At 51.1% G+C, this 20844-nt stretch overlaps 1 protein-coding gene across 2 annotated transcripts in view; it reads right to left on the bottom strand.

Annotated features, from left to right (window-relative positions):
• Nucleotides 1–1707: 1707 nt before the first annotated feature.
• LOC139543183 (monocarboxylate transporter 1-like) overlaps nucleotides 1708–20844 on the bottom strand; it is a 56306-nt gene continuing 37169 nt past the window's right edge. For both annotated transcript variants that reach the window (XM_071349450.1, XM_071349451.1), the window contains exons 2-5: nucleotides 15049–15417; nucleotides 4733–4876; nucleotides 3748–4545; nucleotides 1708–3262 (exon numbers count right to left, since the gene is read on the bottom strand). In XM_071349450.1, the coding sequence (XP_071205551.1) occupies nucleotides 2994–3262; nucleotides 3748–4545; nucleotides 4733–4876; nucleotides 15049–15265 (1428 nt within the window). In that variant the 5' untranslated portion in view covers nucleotides 15266–15417 and the 3' untranslated portion in view covers nucleotides 1708–2993. The remainder of the gene's footprint in view (nucleotides 3263–3747; nucleotides 4546–4732; nucleotides 4877–15048; nucleotides 15418–20844) is intronic.

Here is a 20844-nt window from a genome sequence, read left to right on the forward strand (position 1 = left end):
AGCCCGTACTCTACACAAACCACATGTTGGGCTGTGGGCTGAATGATACAACAGCTATTTTCAAATGTTATGGGATGCATTCATTTTCTCCATGGTTTTGATGGTAGGCCACTCTGGTAGACCTACATTATGATCAAATAGCCACAGTAGCCTACTTGACCACTGTCTGAAACTGTAACTTAAAGCCGGTACAGCCTCAGTTTACACAGTAAACGCGCCGGAAGTTGCACAGAATTTTCACAACATTCAACAAGTTTGTGCTAAGCAGACCTTAAATTTGCCCAGCGCCTAAATTATTTTAAGGGAACATTGATCACAAGAACCAAAACGCCTCTACACTGCTGGCAAGAGTATGACTTGTTAAATCCTGTCAACCATCCAGGTGTCTTTATACAACCAGGGCTCACCTCAAGACATCACAAGCCACAGTAGCTTTATATTCCTTCAGTTCAAATATGTACCTCATCCTTCCTCACATAATGACAGAAAGGAAGGGAGGGGAGGCGGCAAAGCAGTGTTTGAGTGGATCTGAACAGGGCCCAAATCCCTCATTAAGCACCAGATAATAGCTAGTTATTACATACTACAACTGAAGCAGCAACACTGTTCCTTCATTACCACCAATCAAATAGGAAAAACATGAAACACTTCCTTTAAACATGACATCACACACACAGTAAAGAAAGGCTGCATCACAATATCATGGAAGACCGAGAACAAGAAATGCTAAAGTAATCATTTGTCACATGGCACAAGTGTTAAACATGATTTAATTCTGTTTTTAAAAACATTTCAATGTGGAGTGCTGATCGATGGAGTGAAATGACAAAAATCTGAAAGGTTGAAACATTATTGAGGATAAATCTTTGTCCCCTGGGCAACCTAACCCAGAGAGAAGGTTCTAATGTCCTAAAGGCTCTACTGCTCTCTCCTGGTGACAGCCGGTACTACCCCAGCCTTCTGAATGTTCTAAATATTATACTGCCCTCTCCTGGTGACAGCCGGTACTACCCCAGCCTTCTGAATGTTCTAAATATTATACTGCCCTCCCCTGGTGACAGCCGGTACTACCCCAGCCTTCTGAATGTTCTAAATATTATACTGCCCTCCCCTGGTGACAGCCGGTACTACCCCAGCCTTCTGAATGTTCTAAATATTATACTGCCCTCTCCTGGTGACAGCCGGTACTACCCCAGACTTCTGAATGTTCTAAATAGTATACTGCCCTCTCCTGGTGACAGCCGGTACTACCCCAGACTTCTGAATGCTCTAAATATTATACTGCCCTCTCCTGGTGACAGCCGGTACTACCCAGACTTCTGAATGTTCTAAAGCACCGGTCACTGACTGATCGATCTTCAAGGTATTCCTAGTCAAATCATCAAGCATGTCTGTAGAAAAGACAAAGGCTCGCTCTCCTTTTTTATTTGTGTTACACGGTTGTTGGTAGGTGCATTGATTCAGAAGCCCTGCGCACCGGCTAGGCAAAGTGTTCCCATTTTATTTGTCTGAAAAGATCAACTCCGCCTACCCTGCAGACTGGGAGATCTGTAGCTAAATTGAGTGTGCCTACTGCGCTGGCCAATCGGATAACTCAAATAACCGTTCCTACAGATCTTCCAGGACCCTGGCCCCAGCAGTTTGATAGGCTACTAGCCTACATAAAATGTAAAACATTTTAAAATCATGACCACAGAGAGACCGTCATAGAATATAGCAAAGAGCTGCTGAGTTTGTTTATTCAGCACTGTCAAAACTGTTTTTATTCAACACTATTACAAAACATAAAAAACACGCTTCTCCATACTTCCGCTCGCGCTGTAGCTGCAATGAATGAATAACAATGAATAACAAAGTGTATCGATAGCCCTGCGTTTTATTATTATTATTAGCAGCTCGTGGTCTCTATTTTAATATCAATGAATACTTCACTTTCTCTGGTCATAAATGTGGATCAGTCCCATAGGACTGAGAGTCACAGAGTCACACACACACAGAGCTAACTTTGTGGGGACACACAATTCAGTCCCATTCAAAATCCTATTTTCCCTAACCTGTACTCTTACCCTAACCCTAGAACTAACCCTTAACATCATTCTAACATTAAGTCTAACCTTAACCCTAAACCACCTAGAAATAGCATTTGCCCTTGTGAAGACAAACAAAACGTCCCAGTTGGTCACATTTCTGTTCCTTTACTACTCTTGTGGGGACAAAAATAGTTAAAAACACACCCACGCCCACGAGAAAGGTTGTGTCTGTCTTCAAGATGTTCAAAGTGCTTAAAAAAAGCTTCTCAGCTAAACTGAAAAGCTTAGAGCTTCAAATCACATCGTTGTGCTCCTCAACTAGGAATATACATCATGACAGAATTACAGTCTCTACATTCTACTAATCATTACAAAAACAACACCTGGTATTACTTAACACTGTCAATCAATCTGATCACCTATAATACTGTGAATTGATCGTACCGCACACTGGATCTGGGAAGCACAAAGACTGATGACATGACCGTCCAGGTCTGAGGACAGTGTGTAGAGCTGGGATAGATACTGGATGTTGTATATGTGAGCTCAGAGAGAGTAGTCCTCTGTGTTATAGCTTGTCTACTGTAGAGGACTCGGCTCAGTTTACCAAAGGTACCTAAACCAGAGGGTGTGTGTCCAGATCAGGTCAGTCTCTATACAGCAGGGTTGGTAACAAGCGGCCCAGAGGCCAAAACCAGCCGAAAGTGACTTTTTGGGCCCACCGAAATAGTAATAATAATAATAATAATAAGGGATAAAAAAAAATATTTAAATTTAGGAAATGTGCTCCCAACTATTCCCATGAATAAAAATAAAGATTTGTGATTGTGTCTCAATGTAATCAAGGTATGAAATGATCATGTTATCTATTTTTGGGCTTAGTTGTGGTGAATTTACAGTGTTCAAATGATTCTAATTATGTTTCAGCCCCCCGACCGCGGCTAAATTTAGTTGCCTACCCTGCTAAACAGTATCTTCATCCATCTTAGAAACATCCGTCATGGGTGTGGCTTCACTACTCTCCTCCCCCCTTTCCTTCTCTCCCTCCAGCATGGCTTTGCACTCCTCCTTGGGCCGCTCCGTCTCTCTCCTCTCCTCCTCCTCCTTCTCTCTCTCCAACAGCTTGTAGTTGATGCCCATCCCTACGAAGAGGAAGACTGAGGAGATGATGAGGATGATACCACAACACAGGTAGGTCCACTGGTAGTCACCATAGAAGTCATAGAAACGACCTGGAGGGGGGAAAGTCAGAGGAGAGATAATTCAGTTTTGTATATTATCTACCTCACTTGCTTTGGCAATGTTAATATATGTTTCCCATGCCAATAAAGCCCCTTGAATTGAATATATGAGAGAGAGAGAGAGAGAGAGAGAGAGAGAGACCGAGAGAGAGAGAGAGAGACCGAGAGAGAGAGAGAGAGGAGAGAGAGAAAGAGGGAGGAGAGAGAGAAAGAGGGAGGAGAGAGAGAAAGAGGGAGGAGAGAGAGAAAGAGGGAGGAGAGAGAGAAAGAGGGAGGAGAGAGAGAAAGAGGGAGGAGAGAGAGAAAGAGGGAGGAGAGAGAGAAAGAGGGAGGAGAGAGAGAAAGAGGGAGGAGAGAGAAAGAGGGGAGAGAGAGGGTGGAGAGAGAGAGACTTGTTGATGATGACAATAAGGGAAATTTGTCCATTGTGATATAGGTAGAGTATGGCTCTCTCTCACACACACACACACACTTACTGAGTAGTGGCGGTCCCAGCAGTACCGGTCCACACTCCACGATGGTGACCAGTCCGACAGCAGAGGAGAACCTCTGGGCCCCGACCAGGTCCATCAGAGTCTCAAACAGAACTGCTGACAGCCAGCCGAACGCAAACCCAAAGAACACAGCATACACCACGAAGCCTACATAGTCCACGGACAGCGGCGCCAAGACGTGACACACCCCGTTATAGAGCACAGAGGCAGCGAAGAAGTACTGTATCCTGGGTCGGACCCAGCGGGTGTTGGCTAACAGCCCCATAGAAGGACGGGCGAACATGTCAACAAAGGCGAGGATGGAGAGGAGCAGAGCAGCCTTCTCTTTACTGATGTCCTTACTCTTAGCGTAGTTGGAGAGGAAGACTAGGGGAGTGAACAGGCCAAAGAACATGATGACGTTGCCAAGGAGATACAGCAGGAAGCCGCGGTGTTTAAACAGCGTCAGGTCGATCACGGCATTGACACGCTGCATCACCGTCAGATTAGACTCTACCTTCTTCACCGCCCCGTTCTCCGACAGTTGGGGTCCGGCAGGTTTGGGTCCGATGGGTCTCATCAAGGCCCCGGCTACACAGCAGTTGAGCAGTAGACCACCTAGGATGAGGAAGGAGCCCCTCCAGCCAAACTGGTCAAAGAACCAGGAGTTAAGAGGAGCCAGCGTGGACAGGAAGACTGGGCTGCCCGCCATGGCAATGCCATTAGCTATAGGACGACGCTTATAGAAGTATTTACCAATCATAGTCAACGCCGGGTTCAGGTTGAACGCTAGACCCAGACCTAGAGAGGGGAGGGAGAGAGAGGGAGGGGAGGAAAGGGAGGGAGGGGAGGAAAGGGAGAGAGGGAGGGAGAGAGGGAGGGAGAGAGAGAGGGAGGGAGAGAGGGGAGAGAGAGAGAGGGGAGGCAATGATGAGTAAACTACTGTATTAGAAAAATGTCCACAGACACAAAACAGGGTTGGTGGTACCTCCAATGACTCCGACACACAAGTAGAGTTGTTGCACAGTGTTGCAGAAGGAAGCTGCTATCAAACCAGTTCCTGACAGACAGCCCCCTAGCATCATGATTGGTCGACTGCCATAGCGGTTCACCAGGATACTGCTAATTGGTCCTGGAGAGACAGGGGGGGTGAAAAAAATGAGAGGACAGGGAAGGGGGAGAGACGGGGAGGGAGACGGAGAAGGGGGAGGAGAGGGACAGAAGAGAGAATAATATTAGGAACAAGTTAGTCCAGGAGTGAATGAAAGTACACTGCTCAAAAAAATAAAGGGAACACTTAAACTCAATGTAACTCCAAGTCAATCACACTTCTGTGAAATCAAACTGTCCACTTAGGAAGCAGCACTGATTGACAATAAATTTCACATGCTGTTGTGCAAATGGAATAGACAAAAGGTGGAAATTATAGGCAATTAGCAAGACACCCCCAATAAAGGAGTGGTTCTGCAGGTGGTGACCACAGACCACTTCTCAGTTCCTATGCTTCCTGGCTGATGTTTTGGTCACTATCACTCTAGTGGTAGCATGAAACGGAGTCTACAACCCACACAAGTGGCTCAAGTAGTGCAGCTCATCCAGGATGGCACATCAATGCGAGCTGTGGCAAGAAGGTTTGCTGTGTCTGTCAGCGTAGTGTCCAGAGCATGGAGGCGCTACCAGGAGACAGGCCAGTACATCAGGAGACGTGGAGGTGGCCGTAGGAGGGCAACAACCCAGCAGCAGGACCGCTACCTCCGCCTTTGTGCAAGGAGGAGCAGGTGGAGCACGTGGAGCACTGCCAGAGCCCTGCAAAATGACCTCCAGCAGGCCACAAATGTGCATGTGTCTGCTCAAACAGACTCCATGAGGGTGGTATGAGGGCCCGACGTCCACAGGTGGGGGTTGTGCTTACAGCCCAACACCGTGCAGGACGTTTGGCATTTGCCAGAGAACACCAAGATTGGCAAATTCGCCACTGGCGCCCTGTGCTCTTCACAGATGAAAGCAGGTTCACACTGAGCACGTGACAGACGTGACAGAGTCTGGAGACGCCGTGGAGAACGTTCTGCTGCCTGCAACATCCTCCAGCATGACCGATTTGGCGGTGGGTGGCATTTCTTTGGGGGACCGCACAGCCCTCCATGTGCTCGCCAGAGGTAGCCTGACTGCCATTAGGTACCGAGATGAGATCCTCAGACCCCTTGTGAGACCATATGCTGGTGCGGTTGGCCCTGGGTTCCTCCTAATGCAAGACAATGCTAGACCTCATGTGGCTGGAGTGTGTCAGCAGTTCCTGCAAGAGGAAGGCATTGATGCTATGGACTGGCCCGCCCGTTCCCCAGACCTGAATCCAATTGAGCACATCTGGGACATCATGTCTCGCTCCATCCACCAACGCCACGTTGCACCACAGACTGTCCAGGAGTTGGCGGATGCTTTAGTCCAGGTCTGGGAGGAGATCCCTCAGGAGACCATCCGCCACCTCATCAGGAGCATGCCCAGGCGTTGTAGGGAGGTCATACAGGCACGTGGAGGCCACACACACTACTGAGCCTCATTTTGACTTGTTTTAAGGACATTACATCAAAGTTGGATCAGCCTGTAGTGTGGTTTTCCACTTTAATTTTGAGTGTGACTCCAAATCCAGACCTCCATGGGTTGATAAATTTGATTTCCATTGATAATTTGTGTGATTTTGTTGTCAGCACATTCAACTATGTAAAGAAAAAAGTATTTAATAAGAATATTTCATTCATTCAGATCTAGGATGTGTTATTTTAGTGTTCCCTTTATTTTTTTGAGCAGTGTATATTACTCTTACACAATTTCCACGTGAGCGAGGATATTGGAAATTTAATCAAAGCCTATTGGATGATAACTTGTTTTTAACTAGAACAGAAGAATGTATTACTGACTTTTCCGACATAACATAGGTACAGCAGATCCCCTTATTGTATGGGACAGTTTTAAATGCGCATTTAGAGGCCATGCAAGTACTCATCTATAAAACAAAAGCAATTTAGGTCAAATAAGTCCATATTAAAAGGAAATGGAAGGACTAACAGTACAGTTAGATAGCAATAAAAACTACTATAGAGGCTCAGAATAAGTGAGAGGAAAAACAAGACATGGAGAAGATCCAGTATATTACAATAATAAAGCCAACTGAGTGGAATATGGGGAAATGTACCTAATTATTTTTCAATCTTCAACATAGAAATGCTACCAATTTTTTTTATTGAAACTTGTTACAAATGATGGAGTCGCTCATGATTCACCGAACGATATTTTGATATTGGCATACCAGTGGAGGTATACCAAACCTTTCTGATATACTCAGAGGACCGTTATCGGCATGTTTTAACCACTCCTATATAAATAGTAGATTATCAGACACTCAACAAGAAGGTCTGATTTACTGAAACAGGATCCAAGAGGTAAATATAAAGACCCAGTCCATGAAAACGTTGTGAGCCCTCTTACGCTTCAGTGTTGTGATGCAAAATGCATAGAATTAAAAAGTTATTTTTGGATATTATTTATCCTAATCAGACAGTTTTTTTTACATGGACGATACACTGGAAATAATATAAGACAAGTACTGGAAACAATAGAACACTGAATTATCAGGGAAACCAGGCCTGGTTTTCATAGCTGATTTTGAAAAGGCCTTTGATAAAGTACAACTGGAGTTTATATATAAATGCCTGGAATAATTCAATTTTGGAAAATCTCTTATAATAGTAACCCCTAGCTGTAAAATAGTAAATAATGGCTACTTCTCAGAACGTTTTAAACTGTCAAGAGGAGTAAAACAAGGTTGTCCACTATCGGCATATCTATTTATTATTGCCATCAAAATGTTAGCTGTTAAAATCAGATCCAACAATAATATTAAGGGATTAGAAATCCAGGGCTTAAAAACTAAGGTGTCATTGTACGCTGATGATTCATGTTTTCTTTTCACAATTATAATCCCTCCACGGCCTCATAGAGGATCTAGATACTTTTAACCTTTCTGGATTAAAACCAAATTATGATAAGTGTACTTACTATATTACATCACAAAAAAAATGCAATTTGTACATCACCGTGTAGTTTACCAATAAAATGGTCTGACGGGGATGTGGACATACTCGGGAATACATATTCCGAAAGAAATGATCTCACTCCAATACATTTTAATAGAAAGTCAGCAAAAATAGATAAGATCTCCATGGAAAGGAAAATACCTGTCTATTAGTGGACAAATCACCCTGATTTAGTCAGATTACAGTTTAGCTATTTGCTTATGGTTTTGCCTACACCTAGTGACCTGTTTTTTTAAATGACCAAAAAATATTCCATTTTATTTGGAATGGCAAGCCAGACAAAATTAAAAGGGCATATTTATATAACGAATATGAATTCGTTATATGCTGGAGGTCATTTTGCAGGGCTCTGGCAGTGCTCCTCCTTGCCCAAAGGCGGAGGTAGCGGTCCTGCTGCTGGGTTGTTGCCCTCCTACGGCCTCCTCCACGTCTCCTGATGTACTGGCCTGTCTCCTGGTAGCACCTCCATGCTCTGGACACTACGCTGACAGACACAGCAAACCTTCTTGCCACAGCTCGCATTGATGTGCCATCCTGGATGAGCTGCACTACTTGAGCCACTTGTGTGGGTTGTAGACTCCGTCTCATGCTACCACTAGAGTGAAAGCACCGCCAGCATTCAAAAGTGACCAAAACATCAGCCAGGAAGCATAGGAACTGAGAAGTGGTCTGTGGTCACCACCTGCAGAACCACTCCTTTATTGGGGGTGTCTTGCTAATTGCCTATAATTTCCACCTGTTGTCGATTCCATTTGCACAACAGCATGTGAAATTTATTGTCAATCAGTGTTGCTTCCTAAGTGGACAGTTTGATTTCACAGAAGTGTGATTGACTTGGAGTTACATTGTGTTGTTTAAGTGTTCCCTTTATTTTTTTGAGCAGTGTATTTCACTTCCTCTGTTCACAACACAAATGACATGATAATGCCTGTCCATCCACCAGTAACACATGATCACTAGCTGTTGAGTGAGTCTACAATGTGATATGTACACATCTTTTTGTAAAGAGAACAGAAAGGGGTCAGAACAGAATGTGTATAGGGTAAAGCACATTGAGGAGCCCCCTGAACCAATCACACACTTTAGCATGAAGAGGACTTTCACTCCATCCTTACTCGCCCTCTCTCTCCCACCCATCTCGCCCTCTCTCTCCCACCCATCTCGCCCTCTCTCTCCCCCACCCATCTCTCCCTCTCTCTCCCCCACCCATCTCCCCCTCTCTCTCCCCCACCCATCTCGCCCTCTCTCCCCCCCACCCATCTCGCCCTCTCTCCCCCCCACCCATCTCGCCCTCTCTCTCCCCCACCCATCTCGCCCTCTCTCTCCCCCACCCATCTCGCCCTCTCTCTCCCCCACCCATCTCGCCCTCTCTCTCCCCCACCCATCTCCCCCTCTCTCTCCCCCACCCATCTCGCCCTCTCTCTCCCCCACCCATCTCCCCCTCTCTCTCCCCCACCCATCTCGCCCTCTCTCTCCCCCACCCATCTCGCCCTCTCTCTCCCCCACCCATCTCCCCCTCTCTCCCCCACCCATCTCGCCCTCTCTCTCCCCCACCCATCTCGCCCTCTCTCTCCCCCACCCATCTCGCCCTCTCTCTCCCCCACCCATCTCGCCCTCTCTCTCCCACCCATCTCGCCCTCTCTCTCCCCCACCCATCTCCCCCTCTCTCTCCCCCACCCATCTCGCCCTCTCTCTCCCCCACCCATCTCGCCCTCTCTCTCCCCCACCCATCTCTCCCTCTCTCTCCCCCACCCATCTCGCCCTCTCTCTCCCCCACCCATCTCTCCCTCTCTCTCCCCCACCCATCTCGCCCTCTCTCCCCCCCACCCATCTCGCCCTCTCTCTCCCCCACCCATCTCGCCCTCTCTCTCCCCCACCCATCTCGCCCTCTCTCTCCCCCACCCATCTCGCCCTCTCTCTCCCCCACCCATCTCGCCCTCTCTCTCCCCCACCCATCTCTCCCTCTCTCTCCCCCACCCATCTCCCCCTCTCTCCCCCACCCATCTCGCCCTCTCTCTCCCCCACCCATCTCCCCCTCTCTCTCCCCCACCCATCTCGCCCTCTCTCCCCCACCCATCTCGCCCTCTCTCTCCCCCACCCATCTCGCCCTCTCTCTCCCCCACCCATCTCGCCCTCTCTCTCCCCCACCCATCTCCCCCTCTCTCCCCCACCCATCTCGCCCTCTCTCTCCCCCACCCATCTCGCCCTCTCTCTCCCCCACCCATCTCGCCCTCTCTCTCCCCCACCCATCTCGCCCTCTCTCTCCCCCACCCATCTCGCCCTCTCTCTCCCCCACCCATCTCCCCCTCTCTCCCCCACCCATCTCGCCCTCTCTCTCCCCCACCCATCTCGCCCTCTCTCTCCCCCACCCATCTCGCCCTCTCTCCCCCACCCATCTCGCCCTCTCTCTCCCCCACCCATCTCGCCCTCTCTCTCCCCCACCCATCTCGCCCTCTCTCTCCCCCACCCATCTCTCCCTCTCTCTCCCCCACCCATCTCGCCCTCTCTCCCCCACCCATCTCGCCCTCTCTCCCCCCCACCCATCTCGCCCTCTCTCCCCCCCACCCATCTCGCCCTCTCTCTCCCCCACCCATCTCGCCCCCTCTCTCCCCCACCCATCTCGCCCCCTCTCTCCCCCACCCATCTCTCCCTCTCTCTCCCCCACCCATCTCGCCCTCTCTCTCCCCCACCCATCTCTCCCTCTCTCTCCCCCACCCATCTCGCCCTCTCTCCCCCCCACCCATCTCGCCCTCTCTCTCCCCCACCCATCTCTCCCTCTCTCTCCCCCACCCATCTCGCCCTCTCTCTCCCCCACCCATCTCCCTCTCTCTCCCCCCCACCCATCTCGCCCTCTCTCTCCCCCACCCATCTCGCCCCCTCTCTCCCCCACCCATCTCGCCCCCTCTCTCCCCCACCCATCTCTCCCTCTCTCTCCCCCACCCATCTCTCCCTCTCTCCCCCACCCATCTCTCCCTCTCTCTCCCCCACCCATCTCGCCCTCTCTCTCCCCCACCCATCTCTCCCTCTCTCTCCCCCACCCATCTCGCCCTCTCTCCCCCCCACCCATCTCGCCCTCTCTCTCCCCCACCCATCTCTCCCTCTCTCTCCCCCACCCATCTCGCCCTCTCTCTCCCCCACCCATCTCCCTCTCTCTCCCCCACCCATCTCTCCCTCTCTCTCCCCCACCCATCTCTCCCTCTCTCTCCCCCACCCATCTCGCCCTCTCTCCCCCCCACCCATCTCGCCCTCTCTCTCCCCCACCCATCTCGCCCTCTCTCTCCCCCACCCATCTCGCCCTCTCTCCCCCCCACCCATCTCGCCCTCTCTCCCCCCCACCCATCTCGCCCTCTCTCTCCCCCACCCATCTCGCCCTCTCTCTCCCCCACCCATCTCGCCCTCTCTCTCCCCCACCCATCTCGCCCTCTCTCTCCCCCACCCATCTCCCCCTCTCTCTCCCCCACCCATCTCACCCCCTCTCTCCCCCACCCATCTCACCCCCTCTCTCCCCCACCCATCTCACCCCCTCTCTCCCCCACCCATCTCACCCCCTCTCTCTCTCCCACCCATTTTCCCCCCTCTCTCTCCCCCACCCATCTCACTCCCTCTCTCTCCCCCACCCATCTCACCCCCTCTCTCTCCCCCACCCATCTCGCCCTCTCTCCCCCACCCATCTCCCCCTCTCTCTCCCCCACCCATCTCACCCCCTCTCTCTCCCCCACCCATCTCACCCCCTCTCTCCCCCACCCATCTCACCCCCTCTCTCTCCCCCACCCATCTCGCCCTCTCTCCCCCACCCATCTCGCCCTCTCTCTCCCCCACCCATCTCGCCCTCTCTCTCCCCCACCCATCTCGCCCTCTCTCTCCCCCACCCATCTCGCCCTCTCTCTCCCCCACCCATCTCGCCCTCTCTCTCCCCCACCCATCTCGCCCTCTCTCTCCCCCACCCATCTCGCCCCCTCTCTCCCCCACCCATCTCACCCCCTCTCTCCCCCACCCATCTCACCCCCTCTCTCTCTCCCACCCATTTTCCCCCCTCTCTCTCCCCCACCCATCTCACTCCCTCTCTCTCCCCCACCCATCTCACCCCCTCTCTCTCCCCCACCCATCTCGCCCTCTCTCCCCCACCCATCTCCCCCTCTCTCTCCCCCACCCATCTCACCCCCTCTCTCTCCCCCACCCATCTCACCCCCTCTCTCCCCCACCCATCTCACCCCCTCTCTCTCCCCCACCCATCTCGCCCTCTCTCCCCCACCCATCTCGCCCTCTCTCCCCCACCCATCTCGCCCTCTCTCTCCCCCACCCATCTCGCCCTCTCTCCCCCACCCATCTCGCCCTCTCTCCCCCACCCATCTCGCCCTCTCTCTCCCCCACCCATCTCCCCCTCTCTCTCCCCCACCCATCTCTCCCTCTCTCTCCCCCACCCATCTCCCTCTCTCTCCCCCACCCATCTCCCTCTCTCTCCCCCACCCATCTCGCCCTCTCTCCCCCCCACCCATCTCGCCCTCTCTCTCCCCCACCCATCTCGCCCTCTCTCTCCCCCACCCATCTCGCCCTCTCTCTCCCCCACCCATCTCGCCCTCTCTCTCCCCCACCCATCTCGCCCTCTCTCTCCCCCACCCATCTCTCCCTCTCTCTCCCCCACCCATCTCCCCCTCTCTCCCCCACCCATCTCGCCCTCTCTCTCCCCCACCCATCTCGCCCTCTCTCTCCCCCACCCATCTCCCCCTCTCTCTCCCCCACCCATCTCCCCCTCTCTCTCCCCCACCCATCTCGCCCTCTCTCCCCCACCCATCTCCCCCTCTCTCTCCCCCACCCATCTCGCCCTCTCTCTCCCCCACCCATCTCGCCCTCTCTCCCCCACCCATCTCCCCCTCTCTCTCCCCCACCCATCTCCCCCTCTCTCTCCCCCACCCATCTCGCCCTCTCTCTCCCCCACCCATCTCGCCCTCTCTCTCCCCCACCCATCTCGCCCTCTCTCTCCCCCACCCATCTCGCCCTCTCTCCCCCACCCATCTCCCCCTCTCTCTCCCCCACCCATCTCCCCCTCTCTCTCCCCCACCCATCTCTCCCTCTCTCTCCCCCACCCATCTCGCCCTCTCTCTCCCCCACCCATCTCGCCCTCTCTCCCCCCCACCCATCTCGCCCTCTCTCCCCCCCACCCATCTCGCCCTCTCTCTCCCCCACCCATCTCGCCCTCTCTCTCCCCCACCCATCTCGCCCCCTCTCTCCCCCACCCATCTCGCCCCCTCTCTCCCCCACCCATCTCGCCCTCTCTCTCCCCCACCCATCTCTCCCTCTCTCTCCCCCACCCATCTCGCCCTCTCTCTCCCCCACCCATCTCTCCCTCTCTCTCCCCCACCCATCTCGCCCTCTCTCTCCCCCACCCATCTCGCCCCCTCTCTCCCCCACCCATCTCGCCCTCTCTCTCCCCCACCCATCTCGCCCCCTCTCTCCCCCACCCATCTCGCCCCCTCTCTCCCCCACCCATCTCGCCCTCTCTCTCCCCCACCCATCTCTCCCTCTCTCTCCCCCACCCATCTCGCCCTCTCTCTCCCCCACCCATCTCGCCCTCTCTCTCCCCCACCCATCTCTCCCTCTCTCTCCCCCACCCATCTCGCCCTCTCTCCCCCCCACCCATCTCGCCCTCTCTCCCCCCCACCCATCTCTCCCTCTCTCTCCCCCACCCATCTCGCCCTCTCTCTCCCCCACCCATCTCGCCCTCTCTCTCCCCCACCCATCTCCCTCTCTCTCCCCCACCCATCTCTCCCTCTCTCTCCCCCACCCATCTCGCCCTCTCTCTCCCCCACCCATCTCGCCCTCTCTCTCCCCCACCCATCTCGCCCTCTCTCTCCCCCACCCATCTCGCCCTCTCTCTCCCCCACCCATCTCGCCCTCTCTCTCCCCCACCCATCTCGCCCTCTCTCTCCCCCACCCATCTCACCCCCTCTCTCCCCCACCCATCTCACCCCCTCTCTCCCCCACCCATCTCACCCCCTCTCTCCCCCACCCATCTCACCCCCTCTCTCTCTCCCACCCATTTTCCCCCCTCTCTCTCCCCCACCCATCTCACTCCCTCTCTCTCCCCCACCCATCTCACCCCCTCTCTCTCCCCCACCCATCTCGCCCTCTCTCCCCCACCCATCTCGCCCTCTCTCCCCCACCCATCTCACCCCCTCTCTCTCCCCCACCCATCTCACCCCCTCTCTCCCCCACCCATCTCACCCCCTCTCTCTCCCCCACCCATCTCGCCCTCTCTCCCCCCCACCCATCTCTCCCTCTCTCTCCCCCACCCATCTCACCCCCTCTCTCTCCCCCACCCATCTCACCCCCTCTCTCCCCCACCCATCTCACCCCCTCTCTCTCCCCCACCCATCTCACCCCCTCTCTCCCCCACCCATCTCACCCCCTCTCTCTCCCCCACCCATCTCGCCCTCTCTCCCCCCCACCCATCTCGCCCTCTCTCCCCCCCACCCATCTCTCCCTCTCTCTCCCCCACCCATCTCGCCCTCTCTCTCCCCCACCCATCTCCCTCTCTCTCCCCCACCCATCTCACCCCCTCTCTCTCCCCCACCCATCTCGCCCCCTCTCTCTCCCCCACCCATCTCGCCCTCTCTCCCCCCCACCCATCTCGCCCTCTCTCCCCCCCACCCATCTCTCCCTCTCTCTCCCCCACCCATCTCGCCCCTCTCTCCCCCACCCATCTCACCCCCTCTCTCTCCCCCACCCATCTCACCCTCTCTCCCCCCCACCCATCTCGCCCTCTCTCCCCCCCACCCATCTCTCCCTCTCTCTCCCCCACCCATCTCGCCCTCTCTCTCCCCCACCCATCTCCCTCTCTCTCCCCCACCCATCTCACCCCCTCTCTCTCCCCCACCCATCTCACCCCCTCTCTCTCCCCCACCCATCTCGCCCTCTCTCCCCCCCACCCATCTCGCCCTCTCTCCCCCCCACCCATCTCTCCCTCTCTCTCCCCCACCCATCTCCCCCTCTCTCTCCCCCACCCATCTCACCCCCTCTCTCCCCCACCCATCTCCCCCACCCATCTCCCCCTCTCTCTCCCCCACCCATCTCCCCCTCTCTCATCTCTCTCCCTATTTTGATGTATTTTTGATGTTTTTAATAAAGACAGTGTCTGTCTCTGTGTTTCAGTGAAGAATAACAGAAACCCCTTCGGGGATATCAGATTCCTCCCCTACCAGCCCCCTCTACTCACCTCCGCCGTACATGCAGGCCAGCATGATAGAGGAGATCCATGAGACCTGTGAGGGCGTAGCGTCAAAGGTGGCCTCCAGCTCCTTGAAGAAGACAGTGATGGACTTGGGGAAGGCATAGGAGAAGCCGATAGAGATGAAGGCTCCCACCACCACCGCCCAGCCCCAGCCCCCCTCTGGAGGAGTATAGCCCACCGGACCGCCCACCGCTGGGGCCATGCTGTCAGGGCAGTAGGGATAGTCCTAACACCCCCACACTGAAGGGTAGGTCACACACACCCGTTTGAGGTGGCTGGTTAAGACACTGGTAGAGGTTGTAGGTATAGTCAGGCCTTCTCAGTCTGTAGCTACCATCAGGAATCACTCTGGACCTGCAGACAGAGAGACATTTGAATGTTAGTAATTTAGCAGATGGAAGATTATTTAAGATACTGTTTGAAGGGGTTTCAGATGTTTTCGGAAGAAGGGCAGGGACTCTGCTGTCTTAGCTTCAGAGGGAAGCAGTTTCCACCATTTGGGTGCCAGGACAGAGGAGAGCTTGGGGTCGGAGGGCCAAGAGACCCGAGGTGGCAGAACGGCGTACTCAGATTGGAGTGTAGGATTTAAGCATAGCCTGAAGGTAGGGAGGGACAGTTCCTCTTTCTGCTCTGTAGGTAAGCACCATGGTCTTGTAGTGGATGTGAGCTTCGACTGGAAGCCAGTGGAGTGTGGAGAGGAGTGAGATGACAAACTTGGGAAAGTTGAGAACCAGGCGGGCTGCTGCGTTCTGGATAAGTTGCAGGGGTTGTGGGTTGTGGTGGAAAAATTACATTTAGACATACTATGCTGTTTTACTTAGACAATTGTCCATTGTTATATGCTAGTGTTTTTTTTTGCTGATGCAGGCTTGTCTTGTGTGACTCAGTCATAAGTCTGGGTGTACAGTTAAGAGCCGGGTGCGACCACAGTATGTGACATCCCGTTTGTACTATCTGCAGGAACTCATCTGTGTGGAAACTTGCAGGAAGGGACAGACAATTGTGGCAACGTCAGCTATCTTAATCTGCACAGACAAACTAAACGCCTTTTATACATTATGTTCCCCCACCCGTTTGCACGCATCTGCTAACTGCAACATATACAAAGAGGTCGGACTTTCCTATAAAAGCTGAGCCAACTCTGTTCGTTTGGCTTTTAACTCTGCACCATTGAGTGGATTGTTAACCGCTCGATTTTTGCAAATCTTATAATAAAGTTGTTGTTTGAAGAATCTACAGTCTCTCTTCTGGTTAGAATTTCCACAAAAGGGTTTAATGGCACAAGCCGGGAGGCCAGCCAACAGTGAGTTGCAGAGGATGGAGAACAAGTATCTGGATTAGGACCAGCGCCCCTTCCTGTGTGAGGTAGGGTGGTACTCTACAGATGTTATAGAGCATGAACCTGCAGGAGTGGGTCACTACTTCCTGTGTGAGGTAGGGTCGTACTCTACGGATGTTATAGAGCATGAACCTGCAGGAGCGGGTCACTACTTCCTGTGTGAGGTAGGGTGGTACTCTACAGATGTTATAGAGCATGAACCTGCAGGAGCGGGTCACTACTTCCTGTGTGAGGTAGGGTGGTACTCTACAGATGTTATAGAGCATGAACCTGCAGGAGCGGGTCACTACTTCCTGTGTGAGGTAGGGTGGTACTCTACAGATGTTATAGAGCATGAACCTGCAGGAGCGGGTCACTACTTCCTGTGTGAGGTAGGGTCGTACTCTACGGATGTTATAGAGCATGAACCTGCAGGAGCGGGTCACTACTTCCTGTGTGAGGTAGGGTGGTACTCTACAGATGTTATAGAGCATGAACCTGCAGGAGCGGGTCACTACTTCCTGTGTGAGGTAGGGTCGTACTCTACGGATGTTATAGAGCATGAACCTGCAGGAGCGGGTCACTACTTCCTGTGTGAGGTAGGGTGGTACTCTACAGATGTTATAGAGCATGAACCTGCAGGAGCGGGTCACTACTTCCTGTGTGAGGTAGGGTCGTACTCTACGGATGTTATAGAGCATGAACCTGCAGGAGCGGGTCACTACTTCCTGTGTGTGGTAGGGTCGTACTCTACAGATGTTATAGAGCATGAACCTGCAGGAGCGGGTCACTACTTCCTGTGTGAGGTAGGGTTGTACTCTACGGATGTTATAGAGCATGAACCTGCAGGAGTGGGTCACTACTTCCTGTGTGAGGTAGGGTCGTACTCTACGGATGTTATAGAGCATGAACCTGCAGGAGCGGGTCACTACTTCCTGTGTGAGGTAGGGTGGTACTCTACAGATGTTATAGAGCATGAACCTGCAGGAGCGGGTCACTACTTCCTGTGTGAGGTAGGGTCGTACTCTACGGATGTTATAGAGCATGAACCTGCAGGAGTGGGTCACTACTTCCTGTGTGAGGTAGGGTGGTACTCTACAGATGTTATAGAGCATGAACCTGCAGGAGTGGGTCACTACTTCCTGTGTGAGGTAGGGTCGTACTCTACGGATGTTATAGAGCATGAACCTGCAGGAGCGGGTCACTACTTCCTGTGTGAGGTAGGGTGGTACTCTACAGATGTTATAGAGCATGAACCTGCAGGAGTGGGTCACTACTTCCTGTGTGAGGTAGGGTCGTACTCTACGGATGTTATAGAGCATGAACCTGCAGGAGCGGGTCACTACTTTGATGTTTGCACAGAACGACAGGGTGTTGTCCAGGGTCACACCAAGGTTCTTTGCACTCTGGGAGGGCGACACTGTGGAGTTGTCAACCGTGATGGAGAGGTCATATCTGTTTATTATTGCCATCGAAATGTTAGCTGTTAAAATTAGATCCAACAATAATATTAAGGGATTAGAAATCCAGGGCTTAAAAACTAAGGTGTCATTGTACGCTGATGATTCATGTTTTCTTTTATAACCAAAATTAGAATCCCTCCACAGCCTCAGAGGATCTAGATACGTTTTCTATTTTGGATTAAAACCAAATTATGACCAAATTATTATGACCAAATTACATATTGGATCACTAAAGAAAAATGCACCTTGTACAGTCGTGGCCAAAAGTTTTGAGAATGACACAATTATTAATTTCCACAAAGTTTACTGCTTCAGTGTCTTTAGATATTTTTGTCAGATGTTACTATGGAATACTGAAGTATAATTACAAGCATTTAATTTGTGTCAAAGGCTTTTATTGACAATTACATGAAGTGTATGTAAAGAGTCAATATTTGCAGTGTTTTTTCAAGACCTCTGCAATCCATCCTGGCATGCTGTCAATTAACTTCTGGGCCACATCCTGACTGATGGCAGCCCATTCTTGTATAATAAATGCTTGGAGTTTGTGGGTTTTTGTTTGTCCACCCGCCTCTTGAGGATTGACCACAAGTTCTCAATGGGATTAAGGTCTGGGGAGTTTCCTGGCCATGGACCCAAAATATTGATGTTTTGTTCCCCGAGCCACTTAGTTATCACTTTTGCCTTATGGCAAGGTGCTCCATCATGCTGGAAAAGGCATTGTTCATCACCAAAGAGTTCCTGGATGGTGGGGAGAAGTTGCTCTCGGAGGATGTGTTGGCACCATTCTTTATTCATGGCTGTGTTCTTAGGCAAAATTGTGAGTGAGCCCACTCCCTTGGCTTAGAAGCAACCCCACACATGAATGGTCTCAGGATGCTTTACTGTTGGCATGACACAGGACTGATGGTAGCGCTCACCTTGTCTTCTCCGGACAAGCTTTTTCCGGATGCCCCAAACAATCGGAAAGGGGATTCATCAGAGAAAATGACTTTACCCCAGTCCTCAGCAGTCCAATCCCTGTACCTTTTGCAGAATATCAGTCTGTCCCTGATGTTTTTCCTGGAGAGAAGTGGCTTCTTTGCTGCCCTTCTTGACACCAGGCCATCCTCCAAAAAGTATTCGCCTCACTGTGCGTGCACTCACACCTCCTGCCTGCTGCCATTCCTGAGCAAGTTCTGTACTGGTGGTGCCCCGATCCCGCAGCTGAATCAACTTTTGGAGACGGTCCTGGCGCTTGCTGGACTTTCTTGGGCACCCTGAAGCCTTCTTCACAACAATTGAACCGCTCTCCTTGAAGTTCTTGATGATTCGATAAATGGTTGATTTAGGTGCAATCTTACTGGCAGCAATATCCTTGCCTGTGAAGCCCTTTTTGTGCAAAGCAATGATAACGGCACGTGTTTCCTTGCAGGTAACCATGGTTGACAGAGGAAGAACAATGATTCCAAGCACCACCCTCCTTTTGAAGCTTCCAGTCTGTTATTCGAAATCAATCATCTCCAGCCTTGTCCTCGTCAACACTCACACCCGTGTTAACGAGAGAATCACTGACATGTCAGCTGGTCCTTTTGTGGCAGGGCTGAAATGCAGTGGAAATGTTTTTGAGATTCAGTCCATTTGCATGGCAAAGAGGGACTTTGCAATTAATTGCAATTCATCTGATCACTCTTCATAACATTCTGGAGTATTTGCAAATTGCCATCCTACAAACTGAGGCAGCAGACTTTGTAAAAATTAATATTTGTGTAATTCTCAACTTTTGGCCACGACTGTACGTCACCGTGTAGTTTACCAATGGAATGGCAAGCCGGGCATATTTATATAACGAATATGAATTCGGAGGGCAGAAATGATTAAATATTAAAGCATTAGACCCTCACTAAAGGAATTAGTCATACAAAAGTTGTACTTAAATCCAAAATGGTTCTCCAGTAAACTAGTAAGAATGTCTCACCCCATGTTCAAGAATGGCCTTTTTCCCTTTATTCAGATTACAACTGCTCACTTTCAGTTATTTGAAAACAAAATCTCCAAAATGTTATTTTTTAAACATGCCTTAGAAAGTTGGTTGCAATTTCAGTTTAATCCACCTGAAAAGACAGAACAAATAATACAACAAATATTGTGGTTAACTCAAATACACCAATTGATAAAAAAAAAAAAACTTATTTAGCGATAAAATGTTTGTTTTTTTAAGTATAATTTTTGTAAATTATATCATAAATAGGACTGGTGGAGTTGTCACACATGCAACTAACACAGACATATGGAAATGTCTGCTCTACCCAAAATTACAACCAACTAATTGCAGCATTAACAAAAAAATGGAAGACGCAAGTGGAAGGGGAAAAAGTAAGGAACTTGTCTGTCAGCCCTGCATTAAAGACCAAAAATGGTTGAGGAAAATTGTGACAAATAAAAATACATACCAATTTCATTTAAGGACCAAAAAATTGACAGCTGTGCCATATAAAATTGCAAAATAGATGGTTAGAGATTTTCAATGTAATGATTCCATGGGACATGGTTTATGAATTGACACGGAAAACAACTCTGGATTCAAAACTTTTAATTTTTCAATTTAAATTATACAAAATTCTTGCAACCAATAGAATGTTATATATATGGGGGATACAATCTTCCCAGCTCTGCAGATTCTGCTGTGAGGAGGCAGAGTCGTTAGATCATTTATTTTGATATTGTCCATATGTAACTCATTCTTGGTCCAGGAATGGCTGAAGAATTACAACATTTACCTAGAACTAATCAGCAGACAGCAATACTGGGTGATTTGAAAAGTCAATCAATAATATAATAATTATTTAGCAAAAATAATATTTAATTTACAATCTGTAGAAGCTATGACATTAGAAAGGTTCAGTATTTTTGTGAAGGATGGAACGGAAAATATGGCGCTGTGCAACGTGACGCTCATAAATTCAGAGCGCTGTCAGATTGACAGTTTGTAAATTCAGACCGTTTTGCTCTCACGTTGTA

The sequence above is a fragment of the Salvelinus alpinus genome, chromosome 17, assembly GCF_045679555.1.
Source record: "Salvelinus alpinus chromosome 17, SLU_Salpinus.1, whole genome shotgun sequence".
Taxonomy (NCBI): domain Eukaryota; kingdom Metazoa; phylum Chordata; class Actinopteri; order Salmoniformes; family Salmonidae; genus Salvelinus; species Salvelinus alpinus.